General features: G+C 41.8%; 2 protein-coding genes across 2 annotated transcripts in view; both read left to right on the forward strand.

The window, feature by feature from the left end:
• dspa (desmoplakin a) overlaps window positions 1–14,252 on the forward strand; it is a 35,078-nt gene extending 20,826 nt beyond the window's left edge. Inside the window, exons 17-24 of the mRNA XM_039674507.2 lie at window positions 6,834–6,972; window positions 7,238–7,431; window positions 7,512–7,674; window positions 7,809–7,892; window positions 7,980–8,087; window positions 8,432–8,530; window positions 9,190–11,016; window positions 11,305–14,252. Coding sequence (XP_039530441.2) covers window positions 6,834–6,972; window positions 7,238–7,431; window positions 7,512–7,674; window positions 7,809–7,892; window positions 7,980–8,087; window positions 8,432–8,530; window positions 9,190–11,016; window positions 11,305–13,767 — 5,077 coding nt within the window. The 3' untranslated portion in view covers window positions 13,768–14,252. The remainder of the gene's footprint in view (window positions 1–6,833; window positions 6,973–7,237; window positions 7,432–7,511; window positions 7,675–7,808; window positions 7,893–7,979; window positions 8,088–8,431; window positions 8,531–9,189; window positions 11,017–11,304) is intronic.
• Window positions 14,253–16,452: 2,200 nt separating this feature from the next.
• Window positions 16,453–21,674, forward strand: higd1a (HIG1 hypoxia inducible domain family, member 1A). The gene is made up of 4 exons (XM_039674506.2): window positions 16,453–16,581; window positions 17,288–17,368; window positions 20,737–20,871; window positions 20,959–21,674. Exons 2-4 carry the CDS (start codon window positions 17,293–17,295, stop codon window positions 21,042–21,044), a joined length of 297 nt encoding a protein of 98 aa, XP_039530440.1. The 5' UTR covers window positions 16,453–16,581; window positions 17,288–17,292; the 3' UTR covers window positions 21,045–21,674.
• Window positions 21,675–23,433: the final 1,759 nt, after the last annotated feature.

The following is a 23,433-nucleotide window of genomic DNA, read 5'->3' on the forward strand; positions in this document are numbered from 1 at the left end:
AATCAGAACAGAGTAGACCAATCACAACAGACTGGGTCATCTGACCAATCAGAGCAGAGTAGACCAATCACAACAGACTGGACCATCTGACCAATCAGAGCAGAGTAGACCAATCACAACAGACTGGGTCATCTGACCAATCAGAGCAGAGTAGACCAATCACAACAGACTGGACCATCTGACCAATCAGAGCAGAGTAGACCAATCACAACAGACTGGACCATCTGACCAATCAGAACAGAGTAGACCAATCACAACAGACTGGGTCATCTGACCAATCAGAGCAGAGTAGACCAATCACAACAGACTGGGTCATCTGACCAATCAGAACAGAGTAGACCAATCACAACAGACTGGGTCATCTGACCAATCAGAGCAGAGTAGACCAATCACAACAGACTGGACCATCTGACCAATCAGAGCAGAGTAGACCAATCACAACAGACTGGACCATCTGACCAATCAGAGCAGAGTAGACCAATCACAACAGACTGGGTCATCTGACCAATCAGAACAGAGTAGACCAATCACAACAGACTGGGTCATCTGACCAATCAGAGCAGAGTAGACCAATCACAACAGACTGGACCATCTGACCAATCAGAGCAGAGTAGACCAATCACAACAGACTGGACCATCTGACCAATCAGAGCAGAGTAGACCAATCACAACAGACTGGACCATCTGACCAATCAGAGCAGAGTAGACCAATCATAAACGGACTGGGCCATCTGACCAATCAGAGCAGAGTAGACCAATCACAACAGACTGGACCATCTGACCAATCAGAGCAGAGTAGACCAATCACAACAGACTGGACCATCTGACCAATCAGAGCAGAGTAGACCAATCACAACAGACTGGACCATCTGACCAATCAGAGCAGAGTAGACCAATCACAACAGACTGGACCATCTGACCAATCAGAGCAGAGTAGACCAATCACAACAGACTGGACCATCTGACCAATCAGAGCAGAGTAGACCAATCATAAACGGACTGGGCCATCTGACCAATCAGAGCAGAGTAGACCAATCACAACAGACTGGACCATCTGACCAATCAGAGCAGAGTAGACCAATCACAACAGACTGCCATATGACCAATCAGAGCAGAGTAGACCAATCACAACAGATGGGTAGGGCTGCAACAACTAATCGATAAAATCGATTATAATCGATTATGAAAATCGTTGTCAACGAATGTCGTTATCGATTAGTTGGTCTGATTACGTCACGGGGATTGTTTACATGGAACATGCGCTTCTTAAATGCGCTTCATGAGGCGCACATGCAGTCTCTCTCCCTCGCCGCTCTACCCTGTCTCGCGCGCGCAACACGGACGGTTTGGAGCACATTATCTTCTGTCTCGCATGCGCACTCTTGATTCCGTGAGTTTGAACTAATTTGCGGGCATCAGGAAACCGCTATCAATATGCAGCATACACGAAAATCATTCACCTTTCGGTAAATTCGCCGTTTTGAAACTAAAATAGGTGACCGACGTTAATCGTGTATACTTTATGAAGCCATACTATAGTATAATGTGAGATAGAAATGTATATTTAAGTCATTAAATTCAAGTTAACGTAAGCTTTTCCCTCCACTGCGGCTGTCAGTCATTCTCTATTCGGTGTTCAAACAGCGCGTCGCGTTACAACAGTTAACATGATGATCTCTTTCCAAGATGATTCAATGTTATTATTATAATTGATCCGTAGATAAAGGTCTATGATGGTTTTGAAATCTTATTAATAGCCTTTCTTGTTCTGTCCTATCTATTATATTTTGCTTCCTCACTAAACAGCTGTGCTTTACATTTAAAACAGCTGTGCATCTGATTTTTACGATGTTTTTCATGAATGTATAACAACAATACAAAGAGCAATGTGTAACGTTTTACCAGAGTTAGTGCTACACTTATTGTCTCTTATTTGTTCCCCACTAAGGAATGTTTTTTCACTAAATGTTTAGATTTTATAAAATTATTGTGCACTTGTGATATTTCTAGGCTAAGTTATGCTGAGTTATCCACTAATCTAGTTTATAATAGCATTTTTGTCATAGGTTATGGTCATATATATTTTTTTAATTTGTTGTTTTTCTTTATAATGAAGTTATCTGTATTAAGTGGATTGTTTAACACACAAAAGAGTGTGGTTTTTAGGGTTTTATTTTGTTATAATAAACAAAAAAGAAATATAATTTTTTATCCGATTAATCGATTAATCGAAAAAATAATCGTCCGATTAATCGATTATCAAAATAATCGTTAGTTGCAGCCCTACAGATGGGTCATCTGACCAATCACAGCAGAGTAGACCAATCACAACAGACTGGGTCATCTGACCAATCAGAGCAAAGTAGACCAATCACAACAGACTGGGTCATCTGACCAATCAGAGCTGAGTAGACCAATCACAACAGACTGGACCATCTGACCAATCAGAGCAGAGTAGACCAATCACAACAGACTGGACCATCTGACCAATCAGAACAGAGTAGACCAATCACAACAGACTGGGTCATCTGACCAATCAGAGCAGAGTAGACCAATCACAACAGACTGGGTCATCTGACCAATCAGAGCAGAGTAGACCAATCACAACAGACTGGGTCATCTGACCAATCAGAGCAGAGTAGACCAATCACAACAGACTGGACCATCTGACCAATCAGAGCAGAGTAGACCAATCATAAACGGACTGGGCCATCTGACCAATCAGAGCAGAGTAGACCAATCACAACAGACTGGACCATCTGACCAATCAGAGCAGAGTAGACCAATCACAACAGACTGGACCATCTGACCAATCAGAGCAGAGTAGACCAATCACAACAGACTGGACCATCTGACCAATCAGAGCAGAGTAGACCAATCACAACAGACTGGACCATCTGACCAATCAGAGCAGAGTAGACCAATCACAACAGACTGGACCATCTGACCAATCAGAGCAGAGTAGACCAATCATAAACGGACTGGGCCATCTGACCAATCAGAGCAGAGTAGACCAATCACAACAGACTGGACCATCTGACCAATCAGAGCAGAGTAGACCAATCACAACAGACTGGACCATCTGACCAATCAGAACAGAGTAGACCAATCACAACAGACTGGACCATCTGACCAATCAGAGCAGAGTAGACCAATCACAACAGACTGAGTCATCTGACCAATCAGAGCAGAGTAGACCAATCACAACAGACTGGACCATCTGACCAATCAGAGCAGAGTAGACCAATCACAACAGACTGGACCATCTGACCAATCAGAGCAGAGTAGACCAATCACAACAGACTGGACCATCTGACCAATCAGAGCAGAGTAGACCAATCACAACAGACTGGACCATCTGACCAATCAGAGCAGAGTAGACCAATCACAACAGACTGGACCATCTGACCAATCAGAGCAGAGTAGACCAATCACAACAGACTGGACCATCTGACCAATCAGAACAGAGTAGACCAATCACAACAAACTGGGTCATCTGACCAATCAGAGCAGAGTAGACCAATCACAACAGACTGGACCATCTGACCAATCAGAACAGAGTAGACCAATCACAACAGACTGGGTCATCTGACCAATCAGAGCAGAGTAGACCAATCACAACAGACTGGACCATCTGACCAATCAGAGCAGAGTAGACCAATCACAACAGACTGGGTCATCTGACCAATCAGAGCAGAGTAGACCAATCACAACAGACTGGACCATCTGACCAATCAGAGCAGAGTAGACCAATCACAACAGACTGGACCATCTGACCAATCAGAACAGAGTAGACCAATCACAACAGACTGGGTCATCTGACCAATCAGAGCAGAGTAGACCAATCACAACAGACTGGGTCATCTGACCAATCAGAACAGAGTAGACCAATCACAACAGACTGGGTCATCTGACCAATCAGAGCAGAGTAGACCAATCACAACAGACTGGACCATCTGACCAATCAGAGCAGAGTAGACCAATCACAACAGACTGGACCATCTGACCAATCAGAGCAGAGTAGACCAATCATAAACGGACTGGGCCATCTGACCAATCAGAGCAGAGTAGACCAATCACAACAGACTGGACCATCTGACCAATCAGAGCAGAGTAGACCAATCACAACAGACTGGACCATCTGACCAATCAGAGCAGAGTAGACCAATCACAACAGACTGGACCATCTGACCAATCAGAGCAGAGTAGACCAATCATAAACGGACTGGGCCATCTGACCAATCAGAGCAGAGTAGACCAATCACAACAGACTGGACCATCTGACCAATCAGAGCAGAGTAGACCAATCACAACAGACTGGACCATCTGACCAATCAGAGCAGAGTAGACCAATCACAACAGACTGGACCATCTGACCAATCAGAGCAGAGTAGACCAATCACAACAGACTGGACCATCTGACCAATCAGAGCAGAGTAGACCAATCACAACAGACTGGACCATCTGACCAATCAGAGCAGAGTAGACCAATCATAAACGGACTGGGCCATCTGACCAATCAGAGCAGAGTAGACCAATCACAACAGACTGGACCATCTGACCAATCAGAGCAGAGTAGACCAATCACAACAGACTGGACCATCTGACCAATCAGAACAGAGTAGACCAATCACAACAGACTGGACCATCTGACCAATCAGAGCAGAGTAGACCAATCACAACAGACTGAGTCATCTGACCAATCAGAGCAGAGTAGACCAATCACAACAGACTGGACCATCTGACCAATCAGAGCAGAGTAGACCAATCACAACAGACTGGACCATCTGACCAATCAGAGCAGAGTAGACCAATCACAACAGACTGGACCATCTGACCAATCAGAGCAGAGTAGACCAATCACAACAGACTGGGTCATCTGACCAATCAGAGCAGAGTAGACCAATCACAACAGACTGGACCATCTGACCAATCAGAGCAGAGTAGACCAATCACAACAGACTGGACCATCTGACCAATCAGAACAGAGTAGACCAATCACAACAAACTGGGTCATCTGACCAATCAGAGCAGAGTAGACCAATCACAACAGACTGGACCATCTGACCAATCAGAACAGAGTAGACCAATCACAACAGACTGGGTCATCTGACCAATCAGAGCAGAGTAGACCAATCACAACAGACTGGACCATCTGACCAATCAGAGCAGAGTAGACCAATCACAACAGACTGGGTCATCTGACCAATCAGAGCAGAGTAGACCAATCACAACAGACTGGACCATCTGACCAATCAGAGCAGAGTAGACCAATCACAACAGACTGGACCATCTGACCAATCAGAACAGAGTAGACCAATCACAACAGACTGGGTCATCTGACCAATCAGAGCAGAGTAGACCAATCACAACAGACTGGGTCATCTGACCAATCAGAACAGAGTAGACCAATCACAACAGACTGGGTCATCTGACCAATCAGAGCAGAGTAGACCAATCACAACAGACTGGACCATCTGACCAATCAGAGCAGAGTAGACCAATCACAACAGACTGGACCATCTGACCAATCAGAGCAGAGTAGACCAATCACAACAGACTGGACCATCTGACCAATCAGAGCAGAGTAGACCAATCATAAACGGACTGGGCCATCTGACCAATCAGAGCAGAGTAGACCAATCACAACAGACTGGACCATCTGACCAATCAGAACAGAGTAGACCAATCACAACAGACTGGGCCATCTGACCAATCAGAGCAGAGTAGACCAATCACAGCAGACTGGGTCATCAGACCAATCAGAGCAGAGTAGACCAATCACAACAGACTGGGCCATCTGACCAATCAGAGCAGAGTAGACCAATCACAACAGACTGGACCATCTGACCAATCAGAGCAGAGTAGACCAATCACAACAGACTGGACCATCTGACCAATCAGAACAGAGTAGACCAATCACAAAAGACTGGACCATCTGACCAATCAGAGCAGAGTAGACCAATCACAACAGACTGAGTCATCTGACCAATCAGAGCAGAGTAGACCAATCACAACAGACTGGACCATCTGACCAATCAGAGCAGAGTAGACCAATCACAACAGACTGGACCATCTGACCAATCAGAGCAGAGTAGACCAATCACAACAGACTGGACCATCTGACCAATCAGAGCACAGTAGACCAATCACAACAGACTGGGTCATCTGACCAATCAGAGCAGAGTAGACCAATCACAACAGACTGGACCATCTGACCAATCAGAGCAGAGTAGACCAATCACAACAGACTGGACCATCTGACCAATCAGAACAGAGTAGACCAATCACAACAGACTGGGTCATCTGACCAATCAGAGCAGAGTAGACCAATCACAACAGACTGGACCATCTGACCAATCAGAACAGAGTAGACCAATCACAACAGACTGGGTCATCTGACCAATCAGAGCAGAGTAGACCAATCACAACAGACTGGACCATCTGACCAATCAGAGCAGAGTAGACCAATCACAACAGACTGGGTCATCTGACCAATCAGAGCAGAGTAGACCAATCACAACAGACTGGACCATCTGACCAATCAGAGCAGAGTAGACCAATCACAACAGACTGGACCATCTGACCAATCAGAACAGAGTAGACCAATCACAACAGACTGGGTCATCTGACCAATCAGAGCAGAGTAGACCAATCACAACAGACTGGGTCATCTGACCAATCAGAACAGAGTAGACCAATCACAACAGACTGGGTCATCTGACCAATCAGAGCAGAGTAGACTTATACATTTCTGGGTAAATGAACCTATGAAATAATAGTGAGTGTTGTTTAATATGAGTGTGTGTGTGTGTGTGTGTGTGTGTTTCCAGGCTCACTGCTCTTCAAGCTCTGATCCAGAGCCTCCTGCAGGCGGAGGACGTCATTAAAGTCCATGAAGCTCGTCTTACAGAAAAAGAGACGTCTTCTCTTGATCTGAATGAACTGGACAGATACCGCATGACCCTGAAGGTGAACTTCATATTTGACTTTATATATCTTAACTCTTAACAAGACACCTTGTCTTTTCTAATCAGTGTGTGTGAGACCCATACCACGTTCAACACATTTTGAGAATCTACCTATAGAATTATTGTTTCCACAATATAATTTAAATAGTAGTTGTCATCAGAACCTAAATTTTCCGCATGTCTCCACAAATGGCTCCTTGTGACTCGAAGTGATAGAGTGTGTCACATGATATGTCTCATTTAATGTGATATGTTGTGCCATGCAGAGCATGAAAGCGGATCTGGAGCAGAAGAAGGGTGTTTTGAAGACCATGGAGTCGGAGCTGGCCAAGGCTGTTCACTGGAACGGTCAAATCGACAAATCCTTCCATCAGTGTGACGTGGACCTGTCCAGATACTCGGAGCAAGTGGGACAGATGACGGACCGCTGGCGCAGGATCGTGGCTCAGATTGACAGCAGGTGATGTGCTGAACATCAACACGCTCGACCGTTACTAGCATCACAGCATCATTATAATCCATTCCTTGCTTGTTTGTCAGGGTGTGGGACCTGGATAAACAGGAGAAACAGCTCAATCACTACAAGCAGTCAAGCTCCATAATCAACAAATGGATTCAGGAAACTAGTCGGCGGCAAGATGCCCACCAGATCACTAAATTCAGCAGCTTGGAAAGTTTAATTAAGCACCTGGAACAGCAAAAAGTCAGTCCAATACACTCCCCGATGTGTGTTTTTGTCTGAAATAAATTGTTTTCTTAAACATTTTTCAGTTAATTATGTAACCCTGACTTGGATAAAATATGTCCTATTGAGAAAACTATTTTGTCACCGAACAGGCGCTGTATTCTGAGATCAAAGGAAAGAAAGAAAAAGTGGATGATGTGGTCAAAGACTCAGACATATGTGCTGCCTCCATTAAGGTGAGACTCATACTCGCTGTATTGCTCATTACACGTACATGTAGAAACGCTGCAGAAGGCTGAGGTCCCAGATCACTGTTTTGACAGGACTATGAGCTCCAGCTGGCGTCCTACAGCGCAGGATTGGAGACGCTGCTCAACATTCCCATCAAGAAGACCATGCTTCAGTCTCCGACCAATGACCTCAGGCAGGAGGTAACCAAACCGTTCCCATGATGCACTCGGCATCGTCAACTATAGGGACAGTTCACACAAAAAACACGATTCGGTCATCATTTACTCAAGAGTTTCTTTCTTCTTCTGAACACAAAAGAAGATACTGAGAAATATGGGTAAACTAAGGAAATCAATGGGTCCAAAATATCATCTTTTGTGTTCAGCAGAAGAAAGAAATTTGGTTTGGAGCAACTTTAGGGTGCGTTTATGATGATTTCAATTTTTGGGTGAACTATCTCTTGAACATCACAGTTCATTAACTTTATGTTTGAGTGTACCCGTGTTTAACACACCTTCACTGACTTATAACTGTTTCCCTAAAGGCAACGGAGCTGCAGTCACACTACATAGAGCTCTTGACACGTTCGAGTGACTACTGCAAATACCTTGGGGAAATGCAGAATAACATGGAGGACTTAATGGTAAGTTAAACACCGACAAATGACAGAAAATTTACAATTACATTGTCCAAATTCAAATTTCAGTGCCCAAAATTACATAGAAATGAATTGATTTGATTGGCTTTTGTAGTTCTGTATATTGGTTATTTGTAGTTCAACAGATAAAAAGAGTAGTTTGGGAATCTCTGAATTATATAATGTGGAATGTTTTCTTTACATTCACAAGTCATTTGTTTGAAGACTATGAGTGTGATTTATACTGAAGTGCACAAATTGGCAAAATAGTAAAACTACTACACCTCTTAAAGTCCCTCGGTAGTCAATAATTGGATCCCTTACCCATTCCTTAAAAAAAAAAATCTTCTTGCTTTAAATGTAACTCGACACCCGTGCCTCATTTAGTATACGGGCTTCTATGAATATGCAAATGAGCCCCGCCTCCACTCACTCACTCAGCTCAGACAATCACACGTTGATCTGATTGGTTACGTTAGCAGGTATAGGGTCAAGTCTGCATATTAGTAGTGCTGATGCCAAGTGTTGTACAAACAGTAAACAAGTAGGAAGGAATGCTTTCTTAGAAGTGAGAAATATTTGGCGGGGTTAAATTGCATTCACTTAATATTTTATTCATTTTGGTTTAATACCATTGCTTAATACGGAATTTTCTTTTTAATTAGAGATGCAAAACTGAGATTGGGATTATGGAGGAGAATCTGAGACGTCACAAGGAGAACCTGGACGACCAAACCCGAAAGAACAAGACGCTGGAGGATAGTCTGACTCACTATCGGCTGGAGCTGACCCAGTCCAAAGAGCAGCTTATATCTTTGGAGGAGGGCAAGAGAACCCAGGCTAGGCAGTGCAGTGTCACTCAGGAAAGCCTGGACAGCACCCAGAATCAGCTGAAGGGCATACAAGACGAGATGTCCCGCCTCAAGTTTCTCATTGAGGAGGAGAAGCGCAAGCGGAGGCTGGCTGAGGAGCGCTACACCACCCAGCAGGACGAGTACGAGCTTGCTATCCGCAAGAGACAGAAGGAACTGGACGAGCTCAGCATGTCCAAAAGCCAGTTTGAAAGGGCCATCAAAGACAAAGAGCGGGAGATTGAGCGGCTAAGATTACAGCTGGAGGATGAGGCCTCCCGGCGAACTGCAGCAGAATCCGAGACCTCAAAGGTAAGATCGCAGTTGAGCCAGGAGATTAATAGCCTAAAGCAAACTTATGAATCTGAGATCCACGTCACCAAGACCACTGTGCTCAAGACGGCACAGCAGAAGGATGAGGAATCTGCAAGTCTGAGGATTCAGATGGAGAGGTTAGCCTCTGAGAAAAGAGACCTGGAAGATGAACTTAGAAAGGTGAAGCTTTCCTTCTCCAACGTGGAAGCGGCACGGAGGAAAGCAGAAGAGGACGCGCTTCAGCAGAGGGCTTCGGTGAGCGAGGAAAGCAGGAGCAAGAGGGAACTGGAGACACAGATCCAGCTGGTACTGCATCAAAGGGAAGAGATTGAAACAAGACACCGGGTGGAACTGGCAGAGGCCAACCGACTTGCCCAGGAAAGGGCCCGTGAGATTACCTTGTTGACCCAGAATCTGCAAGACGAGACCCGGCGGAGGAAAGCCATGGAGGTCGAGAATCATAGCATCAGACAGTCTCAGGCTGAGCTACTCGCCAAACAAACTTCAACCACTGAGGTCATTAACAAGTTAAAGATCTCTGAGCAAGAGTTCCTGGTGGCAAAGAGAGAGTTGGAGGTGCAAAAAAATGAAAAGAGCAAGTTGGAGCAGAATGCCAACCGACTGCAGAGTCGCATCGGGGAACTGCAGTCCAAGGTGAACGAGTTGCAGGCCGAACTGGAGAAGGAGAAGAGGAATAGTCAGGATGACCTCACGAAGAGGAAAAGGATGGAAACGGAGCTCGAGAGGGTGAACCAGATGTGCCGGGAGTACACCACTACCATCACCACTCTACAGGTCCACAAAGAGCAGGAAAGTGCTTCTGGACGCAAGTATGAACTGGAGCTTCGCAGCTCTAAAGAGGAGTTGGAGAGAATCCGGAAGGAGCACAAAATCAACTTGGAGAGTCTGGCCAGAGTGAATGCAGAATTGAAACCTTTGCAACAGCAGCTTGTACGGGAACAGGCCCTTGTCCGTGAGGCCAATCAACGAAACGACTCCCTCTACAAGACCATCGAGGAGAAGAGTCGAGCGCTAAACGAGAGCACCATCGAGATTGAGAAGTTGCAGAGCCTCACTCAGAATCTGACCAAGGAGCGTCTGCGGCTTGAGGAGGAGCTGAGGAGTGTGCGACTGGAGCGAGACGACGCGAAGAGAAGCTTGAGCACCATCGACGTTGAAAGTGCTTCCCGATTGTCTGCCATTCAGTTCCAGCTGCAAACCAGCAATAACAGAGCGCTGGAACTGCAGGAACTAATCAATGAACTGACTAAAGAGAGGGAAAGTTTAAGGGTGGAAATTGCCCGAATCCAAAAGCAATTCTCGGAGGTATTTTTTTATGAGCGACACAACTGATTCTTTTTTTCCTTAATCAGTTGAATCATCACCATTTTAAGTTATATCACAATGGCTTTGCTGGGTAACGCTTTGCTGCATAATGTTTGAATGACCCTTGAAAGCACATTTTCTGCATTAACACTGCATGGTTGCAATCTTTTTTCATATTTTCCCTGGTCTCCTAATTTTTGTTGTTTCATTCTAACCATTTTCTAATTGTGATACATAAATATTTCCGTTGTTCAATCCTCTAAATATTTCTCCTCTTTCTGTTTCCAGACTTCCATGGTCATCCAGCGATCTGAAGCCAACTACAAAGAGATTGTGCAAGAGAGAGACAGTCTTTTGATCAAACTGAAGCTTTCGCAACAGGACAAAGACAAGCAGCAGCGATATGAAGAGGAGCTCAGGCGCATCAAGCTCTCCTTGGAATCTGAGACCAAGCAGAAGCAGCGTCTCCAGGATGAAATTGATCGACTTACCAAGGATTTCAAGTACTGGAAAACCCAATACGAGCTGAAAGAGGGGCAGATCAGACAGAGTGAGTTGGATAAAGACAAAGTTGAGAGAGATAGGGCCTCCTTTCTGAGCGAGATCCAAAGATTGACCGCTGAGCTGAGGAGCGTGGAAGAACGCTACAAGAACCGTCTTCAGACCTCGGACAAGGAGATCTTAGAGCTCTCCCGAAGGAAGGAGACTTTGGAAATTGAACTGAGGAGGTTGCAACAGCGTCCGCTCGCATCCAGTAAGAATACGCAGACGGATGAGATTACCAAGCCTTCCTGTAAGGAATTTACGGTGCAAGGTCTGCGTGGAGAGGTCTCGCTCACGGACCTAGTGAATTCCAACTTGCTTGATCAAACAGATTTGGATAAAATCAACCAAGGAAAACTAACAGGCGAAGATATCGAGTACAGACTCAGGTCGTACCTGGGGGGCTCTTCGTGTATCGCTGGTATCTTCGATGAGGCCAAGAATAGGGTCATTCCCTTTTACCAGGCTATGAAAGAAGGTCTGATTCGACGGGGAACCACACTGGAGCTCCTGGAGGCCCAGGCTGCCTCGGGTTTCATAATTGACCCGGTCAACAACGTGTGCATGACGGTGGAAGAGGCGTGGAGGAGAGCCCTCGTGGGAAAGGAGTTTAAAGACAAGCTACTCTCTGCTGAGAAGGCCGTGACGGGATACAAAGATCCTACCACGGGAAACATAATCTCGCTCTTTCAAGCTATTGAGAAGGAGCTCATAGAGAAAGGTCACGGGATTCGACTGCTGGAAGCTCAGATTGCCAGTGGCGGCATCATAGATCCCAAAGGGAGCCATCGAATTGATGTGGAAGTGGCGTACAGGAAAGGCTACTTTGACCGTGAAATGAATGAGATTTTGTCGTACGATGGCGACGACACCAAGGGTTTCTTTGACCCCAACACCCAAGAAAACCTCACGTATCTGGATTTGAAAAAGCGGTGCATCACGGATCCCAAGACTGGGCTCATCCTCCTGCCTTTGAAGGACAAGCAGAAGCCGAAGCAGGCGACCTCTCAAAAGAACACACTTCGCAAGAGGCGAGTGGTGATCGTAGACCCCGACACCGGCAAAGAGATGACCGTACGAGAAGCCTTCCACCGAGAGTTGATCGATTACGACACGTTTCTGGAGCTTTCCGAGCAAGAGTGCGAGTGGGAGGAGATCACTATCGAAACTTCCGAGGGAACCAGACGTTTGCTTGTTGATCGCAAAACTGGAAACCAGTACGACATTCAAGAGTCCCTAGAGAGGGGGATTATAGATAGACAAACCTTGGAGAAGTACCGTGCCGGGACTGTGACACTCACCGAGTTTGCATCTCTGATCACGAGTAAAAGCAGTAGTTCGGAGCTCGCCATCTGCTCCAGCAGTCCTGACGACATTGCTACCTGCAGTAGTCCCACGCAGATCTCGCCATCATCTCCGACCGTCCGCAAACGCTTCGCCAGTGTGTCCATTACGCTCTCCCCTCCATCTGACATATTTGACGACCAGAGTCCCGTGGGAGCCATCTTTGACTCGGAGACCCTAGAGAAGATAACCATCTCCGAGGCCCAGCGGCGGGGAATACTGGACAACCTCACCGCTCAGCGGCTCTTGGAGGCCCAGGTTTGCACTGGGGGAATTGTCAATCCTGCCACTGGCCAGAGACTCCCTCTGAATGACGCTGAAAAACAAAGCATTATTGATGAAGACATGGCTGTCAAGCTGAAGCCAGCACAGAAGGCGTACGCCGGGTTTGAGGATGTCAAGACCAAGAGGAGACTTTCTGCCGCCGAGGCCATGAAGGAAAAGTGGTTGCCGTACGAGGCAGGGCAGCGCTTCCTGGAGTTCCAGTACCTGACCGGTGGACTCATAGATCCAGTGAACGGCCACCGCTTGAGCATCGAGGAGTCGATCCGGAGAGGATGGCTGGACGGCAGAGGGGCGCAAAAGCTGCAGGACACGAGGAACTACATTAAGAACCTCACCTGTCCGAAAACCAAGCTTAAGATCTCATACAAAGAGGCAATGGATAACTGCATGGTGGAGGAGAACAATGGCATGAAGATGCTCCAGGCTACCTCCATGTCAACTAAAGGCATAAGCAGCCCGTACAACGTGTCGTCAGGGCCAGGCTCTCGCACCGGGTCTCGCACCGGCTCCAGAAGTGGATCACGCAGGGGCAGTGTTGACTACACCTCCTCTGTTTCCTACAGCTTCACCTCATCTTAGCTGGACAGTCGGTCGTGTGTACAATTTCAATTTAAGTAGGATTTTATAATCAGTATGGGTTTGGGGTACAGAATGTAGATTGATTTGTTTTAAACACATTTTACCTGGGTGTTTAATTTGTCTTTTAGATTATTAGTGTAATGGTGTTTTTCATTATTTACACAAGGGGATTTATAGATCTGACTTCTTCTTTACTTGGTTTATTCCGTATATGATATTTTTGCATGTTTTATTTACAATATACATTTACACCTATTAATTTGGCAGGCACTTCTATGCAAGAAATGTAACAAGCATTGGCGCACAAAGCCAATTACTAAGTTAGAAACATGTACTCTTTTACTGAGTCGTCTGTTGGCTTGGTGTCGACGTGCATTTACTAATTTCAAAGTAGAAATCATATATTTTGCCTATAATGAATTTATATTTGATCGGATTGTGTTTATATGGAGCAATTTAAACAATAAAAACTATTGAAATATAAACTACCATTCTCTCTCTTACTTATTGTAAGTCCAAATTATTTCTATAGCATCACATTTGAAATTTCCTTTTACTCGTCACATCTTTCTTTGCAACTAAAACCTACAAACTTAACCTTAAAATACATCTGGAAATCAAATATTGACCTTTAAAGGAAAAAATGTTTCCTGCTGCTGTGATGAACGGACCACCACAGGGAATATGAAGAATATAAAAATATTCATGATATTATTCTTAAACCAGCCATGATACCAACACAAAAACGTATTGCATCAATACAACATTTGATGTTTGTCTTGTTTTAGCAACACAAGTAGGCTAATGTTGTGGATGCTTGTTGCATGTATCTAGAAAACATGCATGTGTGGGGGATCATGCAACCTCAAATATTTTAATTGGTCATGACAAAGATCCTATATGTTTACTCCACAGCGAAATATTTATTTTCACTAAAGCATCATCGCGTCTTGTTCAAGCACTGAATGGTAAAAATAGCTCATGATTACTTCATTTGTGTGCATCCACGAAGAGATAGTTCAAATTAACCTCAATATCATGTATTTGCTTTTGTGTTAGACGGACCCGTCTCATTTCTGCGCATAGTTCCTGTTCTCAATATGGGATCCGCGAAATAATTTGCATACAGTCGCGTATTTAAATCACCTGATACGTGCTGCGTGTTCATAATGTCAAGAATAATTTGGAAAATATGTGAATTGTTGTTTCTAATGTATTAATTTATAATTTTGGAAATATATATAAAAAGGTTGTTGTAGACGTAGGCTAGTTCTCATATCTCATCATGTAAGGGAAATCTTTTTCGAGTTTCGGTTCATATATCGTGACAAGAGAAAAAGTAATTCGGCTAAAATGTGGTCTGTTGCGCTATGTGGGTGTTTCACTGCTGTTCACCGTCAGTCACAGCACATGTTGTTCCCAAAGTGTAGAGGACATGCAAAAAAAAAAAAAAAAAAAAAAAGGTGTAGAGGACATGCATGTATTTCAATGAGTAATGAGCACAATATGTTTTATTGGCACAACCCCATCTGTAAATATGGACTATTAAAAAATACAACAGCACCAGCTCAAACTTAAGTTGTTGACAGAAACAAAGGTGTATCAGTCGCATTTTATTATAACATTCAAAAATAATGTAAAATACCAGTAAATAAAAATTAATGTTTACAAACATACATAAAGCAAACGGTATTCAGGACAATGACATGTAGGATATATATACGAAATATAGCCAACAGTTATAGAGCTATTCATTACAAAAACAAAAAACATTTATTTTACAGCCTAAACTAATTTATTTAAAGCGAAACTGAAACTGGCGTTTGGGCTCTATTTTTACATGAACTAGGCTATGTTAACAAGCTTTATAGCCTATAGTGTCCCAATATCTTTCGTAAAACAGTAAATCCTTCACTTGCACAACCTGTTTTGCACATTTCACCATGACTTTGCATCCTTTAATGTCATTAAATCATCCTACTAATATATTTCCTCCGCATATACTACCTTCATGTAACATGTTGTAAATAACACTGAATATTTGGTCATATTTGAGTTCAGAAAACAGTCACCTAACTGTTAGGCTATTCAACTCCAGTCTAGTACATTTGTTCAACAGGGAAACACCGACCTCAGTGAAAAATCAGATGATAAAATTTGAATTTATTAACAAACACGAAAGAAAGAAAGAAAGAAAGAAAGAAAGAAAGAAAGAAAGAAAGAAAGAAAGAAAGAAAGAAAGAAAGAAAGAAAGAAAGAAAGAAAGACACGTTGTGACAAAGAAACGCCCTTTATCCTTATAATGTAAAATGTAAATTACAGGCTGTCGTTGATGTGTAACGATGACCTCGCCTGAACTCAGAAGCACACATACACTAGACTAGAGGAAGAAGACCTTATTGTGTGCATAGTACATGACATGAGTACATCCCGTACATCACGCCCATAGAGGTCACGCCCCCTGACTGACAAGGAAACAAGGAACTTGTTTGAAACCGCAGATTTCTTCAAAATAAAAGTTCAGATGGAAATTCAAGATTCCATTGAGAAATAAATGGGTTTCTCAAATTTATTTTCATATCTTTTTCATAAAATATACAACTTAAACTGTTCAGGTTGTGTAATTTAACAGTTACGCCGAACAGTAATTTTATTTTAAAAAGACCTTCATTTTGTAAAGTTGCCTGCGTCACTTTGACGTAAGGCGTGTTACATCATCGTGTTCCCGTGCTCGCCTGTCGGTCACGCACACACAGCAGTTCAACCGGCAGAGAAGAGCTTCAGTCCAGTGTGCAGCAGAAACTACGCAACTAGGTATGTTATACGCTTTATTTAATATCTAAATATGTGGCTTGTATATGTTTAAATAACATAGGACGACCTTTTTTAGAGTATCTAACCTGTAAACTATCTCTTAGGGAAATGTCTCATCTTCTTTAATTGAAGCTTATAATATCTAAATGTCATGTTTCTTTACATATCATTACACAATTAATTTATGTTGTTAAAATGGTGTAAAGCTACTTTTTAAATGGCCCGTGTGTGTCATTTGACCTTCATAAATCATGACATGACTATCACTTTAGCTCAGTGATTGAGAAGAGATGACTCATTTCCTTAAAGTTTATATGATGTATGTATCATAACCTGTGCCTTTTTTTACAGTCTATGCTTCACACATGAGACCCTTTGTAATAGTAATAGTAGTAGATGTAATGTAGATGTAGTAAATGTAATGGTCTTCTTTTGTAATAATAGTTGATGATGTAATGTTTTACAGGATGACATGGTTCATATAAGGATCTCTTAATATATGTGTGTGTGTGTGTGTGTGTGTGTTTAAGAACCATTCAACACATCAGTTGTCGAGATTGACTAATTCATATTAGCGCTTCTATATCAATTTATTATTTTCTGTTTGATTTCTGTAATGTTTTAATTGCCCTCATCTGCAGTAAAGTGTTAGAGAATGGGCTTTCATTTATGACATCTAATCTTGTTTTGTTGTGTTTGTCTTTAGTCAAGATGACCGCCATTGAGTATGAAGACAATGAGTCCAAGTTCATCAGAAAAGCCAAAGAGAACCCGTTTGTCCCTGCAGGTGAATTCTCATAACCTCTCCTCCCTCATATTTCACTCTTAATAATAGTCTATTAATAAGCGCATTATATCTCTTTACCCATAAGTATTGTTACAATCACTTTATTTCACATTATCTCTGCCCCTGGTGTGTGTGAAGCCTGTTTTAAATCAAACCGCAAAGGTTTTCCTTAGGGATGCACAATATATATCGGCCAACATATCGATATCTGGAGATATAAGTTATCATTATTGGCCTAATAATTATATTGGGCAGATATATTAAAGCCGATAAATAATGTATTATTTCTTCCGGCTGAGACACTTCAGATGTGCACTGTTCAGGGTCGGGTATCGCTTGAATATCAACAATTGAGATTTCGTTTCGAATTATTAATAGCCAATATGTCAATTATGGGCTTCCAGATATAGAGAGTTATCGGTTCTCGTCTTCCAGATATAGAGTTATCGGTTATCGTCTTCCAGATATAAAGAGTTATCGGTTATCATCTTCCAGATATAAAGAGTTATCGGTTATCGTCTTCCAGATATAAAGAGTTATCGGTTATCGTCTTCCAGATATAAAGAGTTATCGGTTATCGTCTTCCAGATATAAAGAGTTATCGGTTATCGTCTTCCAGATATAAAGAGTTATCGGTTATCATCTTCCAGATATAAAGAGTTATCGGTTATCGTCTTCCAGATATAAAGAGTTATCGGTTATCGTCTTCCAGATATAAAGAGTTATCGGTTATCATATTTCAGATATAAAGAGTTATCGGTTATCGTCTTCCAGATATAAAGAGTTATCGGTTATCGTCTTCCAGATATAAAGAGTTATCGGTTATCGTCTTCCAGATATAAAGAGTTATCGGTTATCATCTTCCAGATATAAAGAGTTATCGGTTATCGTCTTCCAGATATAAAGAGTTATCGGTTATCGTCTTCCAGATATAAAGAGTTATCGGTTATCGTCTTCCAGATATAAAGAGTTATCGGTTATCGTCTTCCAGATATAAAGAGTTATCGGTTATCGTCTTCCAGATATAAAGAGTTATCGGTTATCGTCTTCCAGATATAAAGAGTTATCGGTTATCGTCTTCCAGATATAAAGAGTTATCGGTTATCGTCTTCCAGATATAAAGAGTTATCGGTTATCATCTTCCAGATATAAAGAGTTATCGGTTATCGTCTTCCAGATATAAAGAGTTATCGGTTATCGTCTTCCAGATATAAAGAGTTATCGGTTATCATATTTCAGATATAAAGAGTTATCGGTTATCGTCTTCCAGATATAAAGAGTTATCGGTTATCGTCTTCCAGATATAAAGAGTTATCGGTTATCGTCTTCCAGATATAAAGAGTTATCGGTTATCGTCTTCCAGATATAAAGAGTTATCGGTTATCGTCTTCCAGATATAAAGAGTTATCGGTTATCGTCTTCCAGATATAAAGAGTTATCGGTTATCGTATTCCAGATATAAAGAGTTATCGGTTATGGGCTTCCAGATATAAAGAGTTATCGGTTATCGTCTTCCAGATATAAAGAGTTATCGGTTATCGTCTTCCAGATATAAAGAGTTATCGGTTATCGTCTTCCAGATATAAAGAGTTATCGGTTATCGTCTTCCAGATATAAAGAGTTATCGGTTATCGTCTTCCAGATATAAAGAGTTATCGGTTATCGTCTTCCAGATATAAAGAGTTATCGGTTATGGGCTTCCAGATATAAAGAGTTATCGGTTATCGTCTTCCAGATATAAAGAGTTATCGGTTATCGTCTTCCAGATATAAAGAGTTATCGGTTATGGGCTTCCAGATATAAAGAGTTATCGGTTATCGTCTTCCAGATATAAAGAGTTATCGGTTATCGTCTTCCAGATATAAAGAGTTATCGGTTATCGTCTTCCAGATATAAAGAGTTATCGGTTATCGTCTTCCAGATATAAAGAGTTATCGGTTATCGTCTTCCAGATATAAAGAGTTATCGGTTATGGGCTTCCAGATATAAAGAGTTATCGGTTATCGTCTTCCAGATATAAAGAGTTATCGGTTATCGTCTTCCAGATATAAAGAGTTATCGGTTACCGTCTTCCAGATATAAAGAGTTATCGGTTATCGTCTTCCAGATATAAAGAGTTATCGGTTATCGTCTTCCAGATATAAAGAGTTATCGGTTATCGTCTTCCAGATATAAAGAGTTATCGGTTATCGTCTTCCAGATATAAAGAGTTATCGGTTACCGTCTTCCAGATATAAAGAGTTATCGGTTATCGTCTTCCAGATATAAAGAGTTATCGGTTATCGTCTTCCAGATATAAAGAGTTATCGGTTATCGTATTCCAGATATAAAGAGTTATCGGTTATCGTATTCCAGATATAAAGAGTTATCGGTTATCGTATTCCAGATATAAAGAGTTATCGGTTATCGTATGCCAGATATAAAGAGTTATCGGTTATCGTATTCCAGATATAAAGAGTTATCGGTTATCGTATTCCAGATATAAAGAGTTATCGGTTATCGTCTTCCAGATATAAAGAGTTATCGGTTATGGGCTTCCAGATATAAAGAGTTATCGGTTATCGTATTCCAGATATAAAGAGTTATCGGTTATCGTATTCCAGATATAAAGAGTTATCGGTTATCGTCTTCCAGATATAAAGAGTTATCGGTTATGGGCTTCCAGATATAAAGAGTTATCGGTTATCGTCTTCCAGATATAAAGAGTTATCGGTTATCGTCTTCCAGATATAAAGAGTTATCGGTTATCATATTTCAGATATAAAGAGTTATCGGTTATCGTCTTCCAGATATAAAGAGTTATCGGTTATCGTCTTCCAGATATAAAGAGTTATCGGTTATCGTCTTCCAGATATAAAGAGTTATCGGTTATCGTCTTCCAGATATAAAGAGTTATCGGTTATCGTCTTCCAGATATAAAGAGTTATCGGTTATCGTCTTCCAGATATAAAGAGTTATCGGTTATCGTCTTCCAGATATAAAGAGTTATCGGTTATGGGCTTCCAGATATAAAGAGTTATCGGTTATCGTCTTCCAGATATAAAGAGTTATCGGTTATCGTCTTCCAGATATAAAGAGTTATCGGTTATGGGCTTCCAGATATAAAGAGTTATCGGTTATGGGCTTCCAGATATAAAGAGTTATCGGTTATCTTCCTCCAGATATAAAGAGTTATCGGTTATCGTCTTCCAGATATAAAGAGTTATCGGTTATCGACTTCCAGATATAAAGAGTTATCGGTTATCGACTTCCAGATATAAAGAGTTATCGGTTTTAGGCTAAAATGCTGGTATCAGTGCATCGCTAGCTCTGCTTTTATACACGCGCTGACCTCTCAAGCTGTGTGTTCACTGAATGTGTGTGTTCAGGCCTGCTGGGTTTCTTTGGCATCGTGGCGTACAGGCTGATGAAGATGAAGAACCGAGGCGACACGAAGATGTCGGTGCACCTGATCCACATGCGTGTGGCGGCGCAGGGCTTCGTGGTGGGAGCCATGACTCTGGGTAAAGCACAGTCCTCACGCCTCCTCATCCTCACCGTAACCCTGCTGTCAAGCCTGACCTGTGTGTGTGTGTGTGTGTGTGTTGCAGGAGTGATCTACTCCATGTACAAGGAGTACGTCCTGCAGCCGGCTCAAGCGCAGAAAGCCCTGGAGCAGAAGGCTCAGGAGAAGTGAAGAGGAACACGTTCGGTGTCCCTAATACCGCCTCGTATTAAGGTGGCGCTTTTTTATTTATTGCACACATCGTTTAGGACTTTTTTAATTACAGTTTCCTATTTAAACATTTGATGAACCTCTGTAAAAAGGTTGCTGTGTTCATTTTGTTGCCTGGCTTGTTTGAGAAACGTTGTAAGGGGGAATAGTTAATATTTTTGTATCTGCCAACTGTATTTATGTATAATATCAGAAACAAACTGATGTATTTGGGGATTTCTGCTGCTTTAATGTTGATGTGGCATGAGTACCTTTGTACCTTATCTTTTGAGATTTGTGTAATATAAGTAGATTAAGAAATTCCAGAATAACAATCATAACAAATTGTGATTCTAGTTATATTTGTGAAATATATAACGCACAGAACAGAAAGAAAGACTTTACCTCTGCTGACTGAGAATGAGTGTGTGTGTGTGTGTGTGTGTGTGTGAAAAGAACAAGTGTCGCGTGTTCTTTTGTAGCGTGATCGATTGAAATAACTATGGCTTCTTTTGTTTGATATTTCAAATGAAATTCACAATATTATACTTTTAGAGTGACATATATTTTGAGGCTCTCTTCTGTTTATCTTTGCCAATAAAAAAACTGTAATTCATTAAAGACTTGTTTATTTTACTCTCATGTGAGATCTGAGATGTGTGGAAGCGTTTCCACTACAGAATAAAACATTTTAAAAGATAATTGTGTATTTGTGTTTCGCAATTCTGACATAAACATGAAAAAAGTCAATTGCAAGTTTGTTTCTCACTGACTTTAAGCGACTACTATACTATACAACACAATTGTGACTTTATATCATGCAATTCTGAGAAAAATATTTTTTTATTCCGTGTCGTGTTTCACCGTACACTCTCTTATTCTGTGGTGTTTATTAGCATGTACACACTATGCACATTGTCTTCATGTGGTGATGCCAGTTGTGTGCAGGTGCCCTAAGCTGTTCAGGAAATGATTTAATATTACATGCCAAAATCCAATTAATCATTGGCTTGACTTTCTGTTTCCCAGTGTTAGAAGTCAAGTCACCTTTATTGATATAGGCCTATTGGTTTATTCATCATCTGTCTGAATACTGTACTCTGATTGGCTGGAAAGTGTGCACTAAAACAGTGTAATAAAGTAGTTCCAGTCAGTTCTGTATCAATGCGCTGCTTTCATTGAAGCACACAGTGTTCAAACAGACATTGCCTAATTGTATTATGTGTCTTTCATCATGGTTTATGAAGTCGGGAAACAGCCGGTCACACCCAGGGTAATGTCCAATCGCTCTCTGACGTCTGGATTAAATTAAAGCAGAGGCGTCCCCTTGGGGTTAGTGATGTCCTCAGAGACTCGGGTCGGTTCAACATGTCTTCTAAAGGACCGTGTGTCAACAAACATGTTCATGTCCAGTATTATCACTGGCCTATCTTCACACACTCTCTCACACACACATCATGTTCTCACGCAGAGAAACATCTCACATCTGGATGGGGTCAGGCACATTACATCTCTGCTGTATAACTCTGTTATCCAAGAATATTCATACAGAGGGTCACTAATAGTAATAGTTCATAGATATTCTGTTCATTTAAGATGTATTTGTCCTTGCTGTGGTAAAACAATAGCCACAGTAGTTCTCCAGATGTTCGTTTGTGATGCATGTCAGACTGATGAGGCCGCTCTGTTGCACACTTATTATCTCTATTATAAGTTAATTCCATTTTGGACTGATATATTTGCAATTCTATCATATTTTACAGTGTATAAAGACTGAACTTTGGTTGAAAGAACTGGTTTAGACCGGATGATTTTGATTAGATCTGGTTTCCTATATGATCTTCGCCGCCTCATTAGTGTGCAGGACTTCCTCTCTAGGGAGGATTATCTCTGCAGTTTATATGTTTTCATTTAGCTTTCCCTTCTCCTTCTTTTTCTTTGTCTTATACATGTACGTACTGGAATCAAGAGAGTTATGCAACAATAACTGTTGGATTCCTCAATAAAAAAAGATGAACAAATCTTTATTTTGTTGAACTTGGGATGCTATTGTACTAGACAGAGAAATAAGCAACCCTGAAAGTATTTTCTTTACACTTAATACTCAAAAACAATCATTTTTAGTATAATTTTCGTAATTGAGATTCTATAAGAAGAAATAACAGTATAGAATACTTGAAACCGTGTTCATTTGTTTTATGTTATTCCCTGGATCATGTATTAGGTTCACTGAGTTCTGCTCTTGTGTAAATATGAATAAAAGTGGGTCAATTTCAGAGCATTTCGCGCCTGATTCAGACCCTGACAATGTCTTTTTTACATTCATGGCTTTGATTTTCTCACAGTTTTTAGACTAAAACATGTTTTGGAA

The sequence above is a fragment of the Pimephales promelas genome, chromosome 5 (genome assembly GCF_988280905.1).
Source record: "Pimephales promelas chromosome 5, fPimPro1.hap1.1, whole genome shotgun sequence".
Taxonomy (NCBI): domain Eukaryota; kingdom Metazoa; phylum Chordata; class Actinopteri; order Cypriniformes; family Leuciscidae; genus Pimephales; species Pimephales promelas.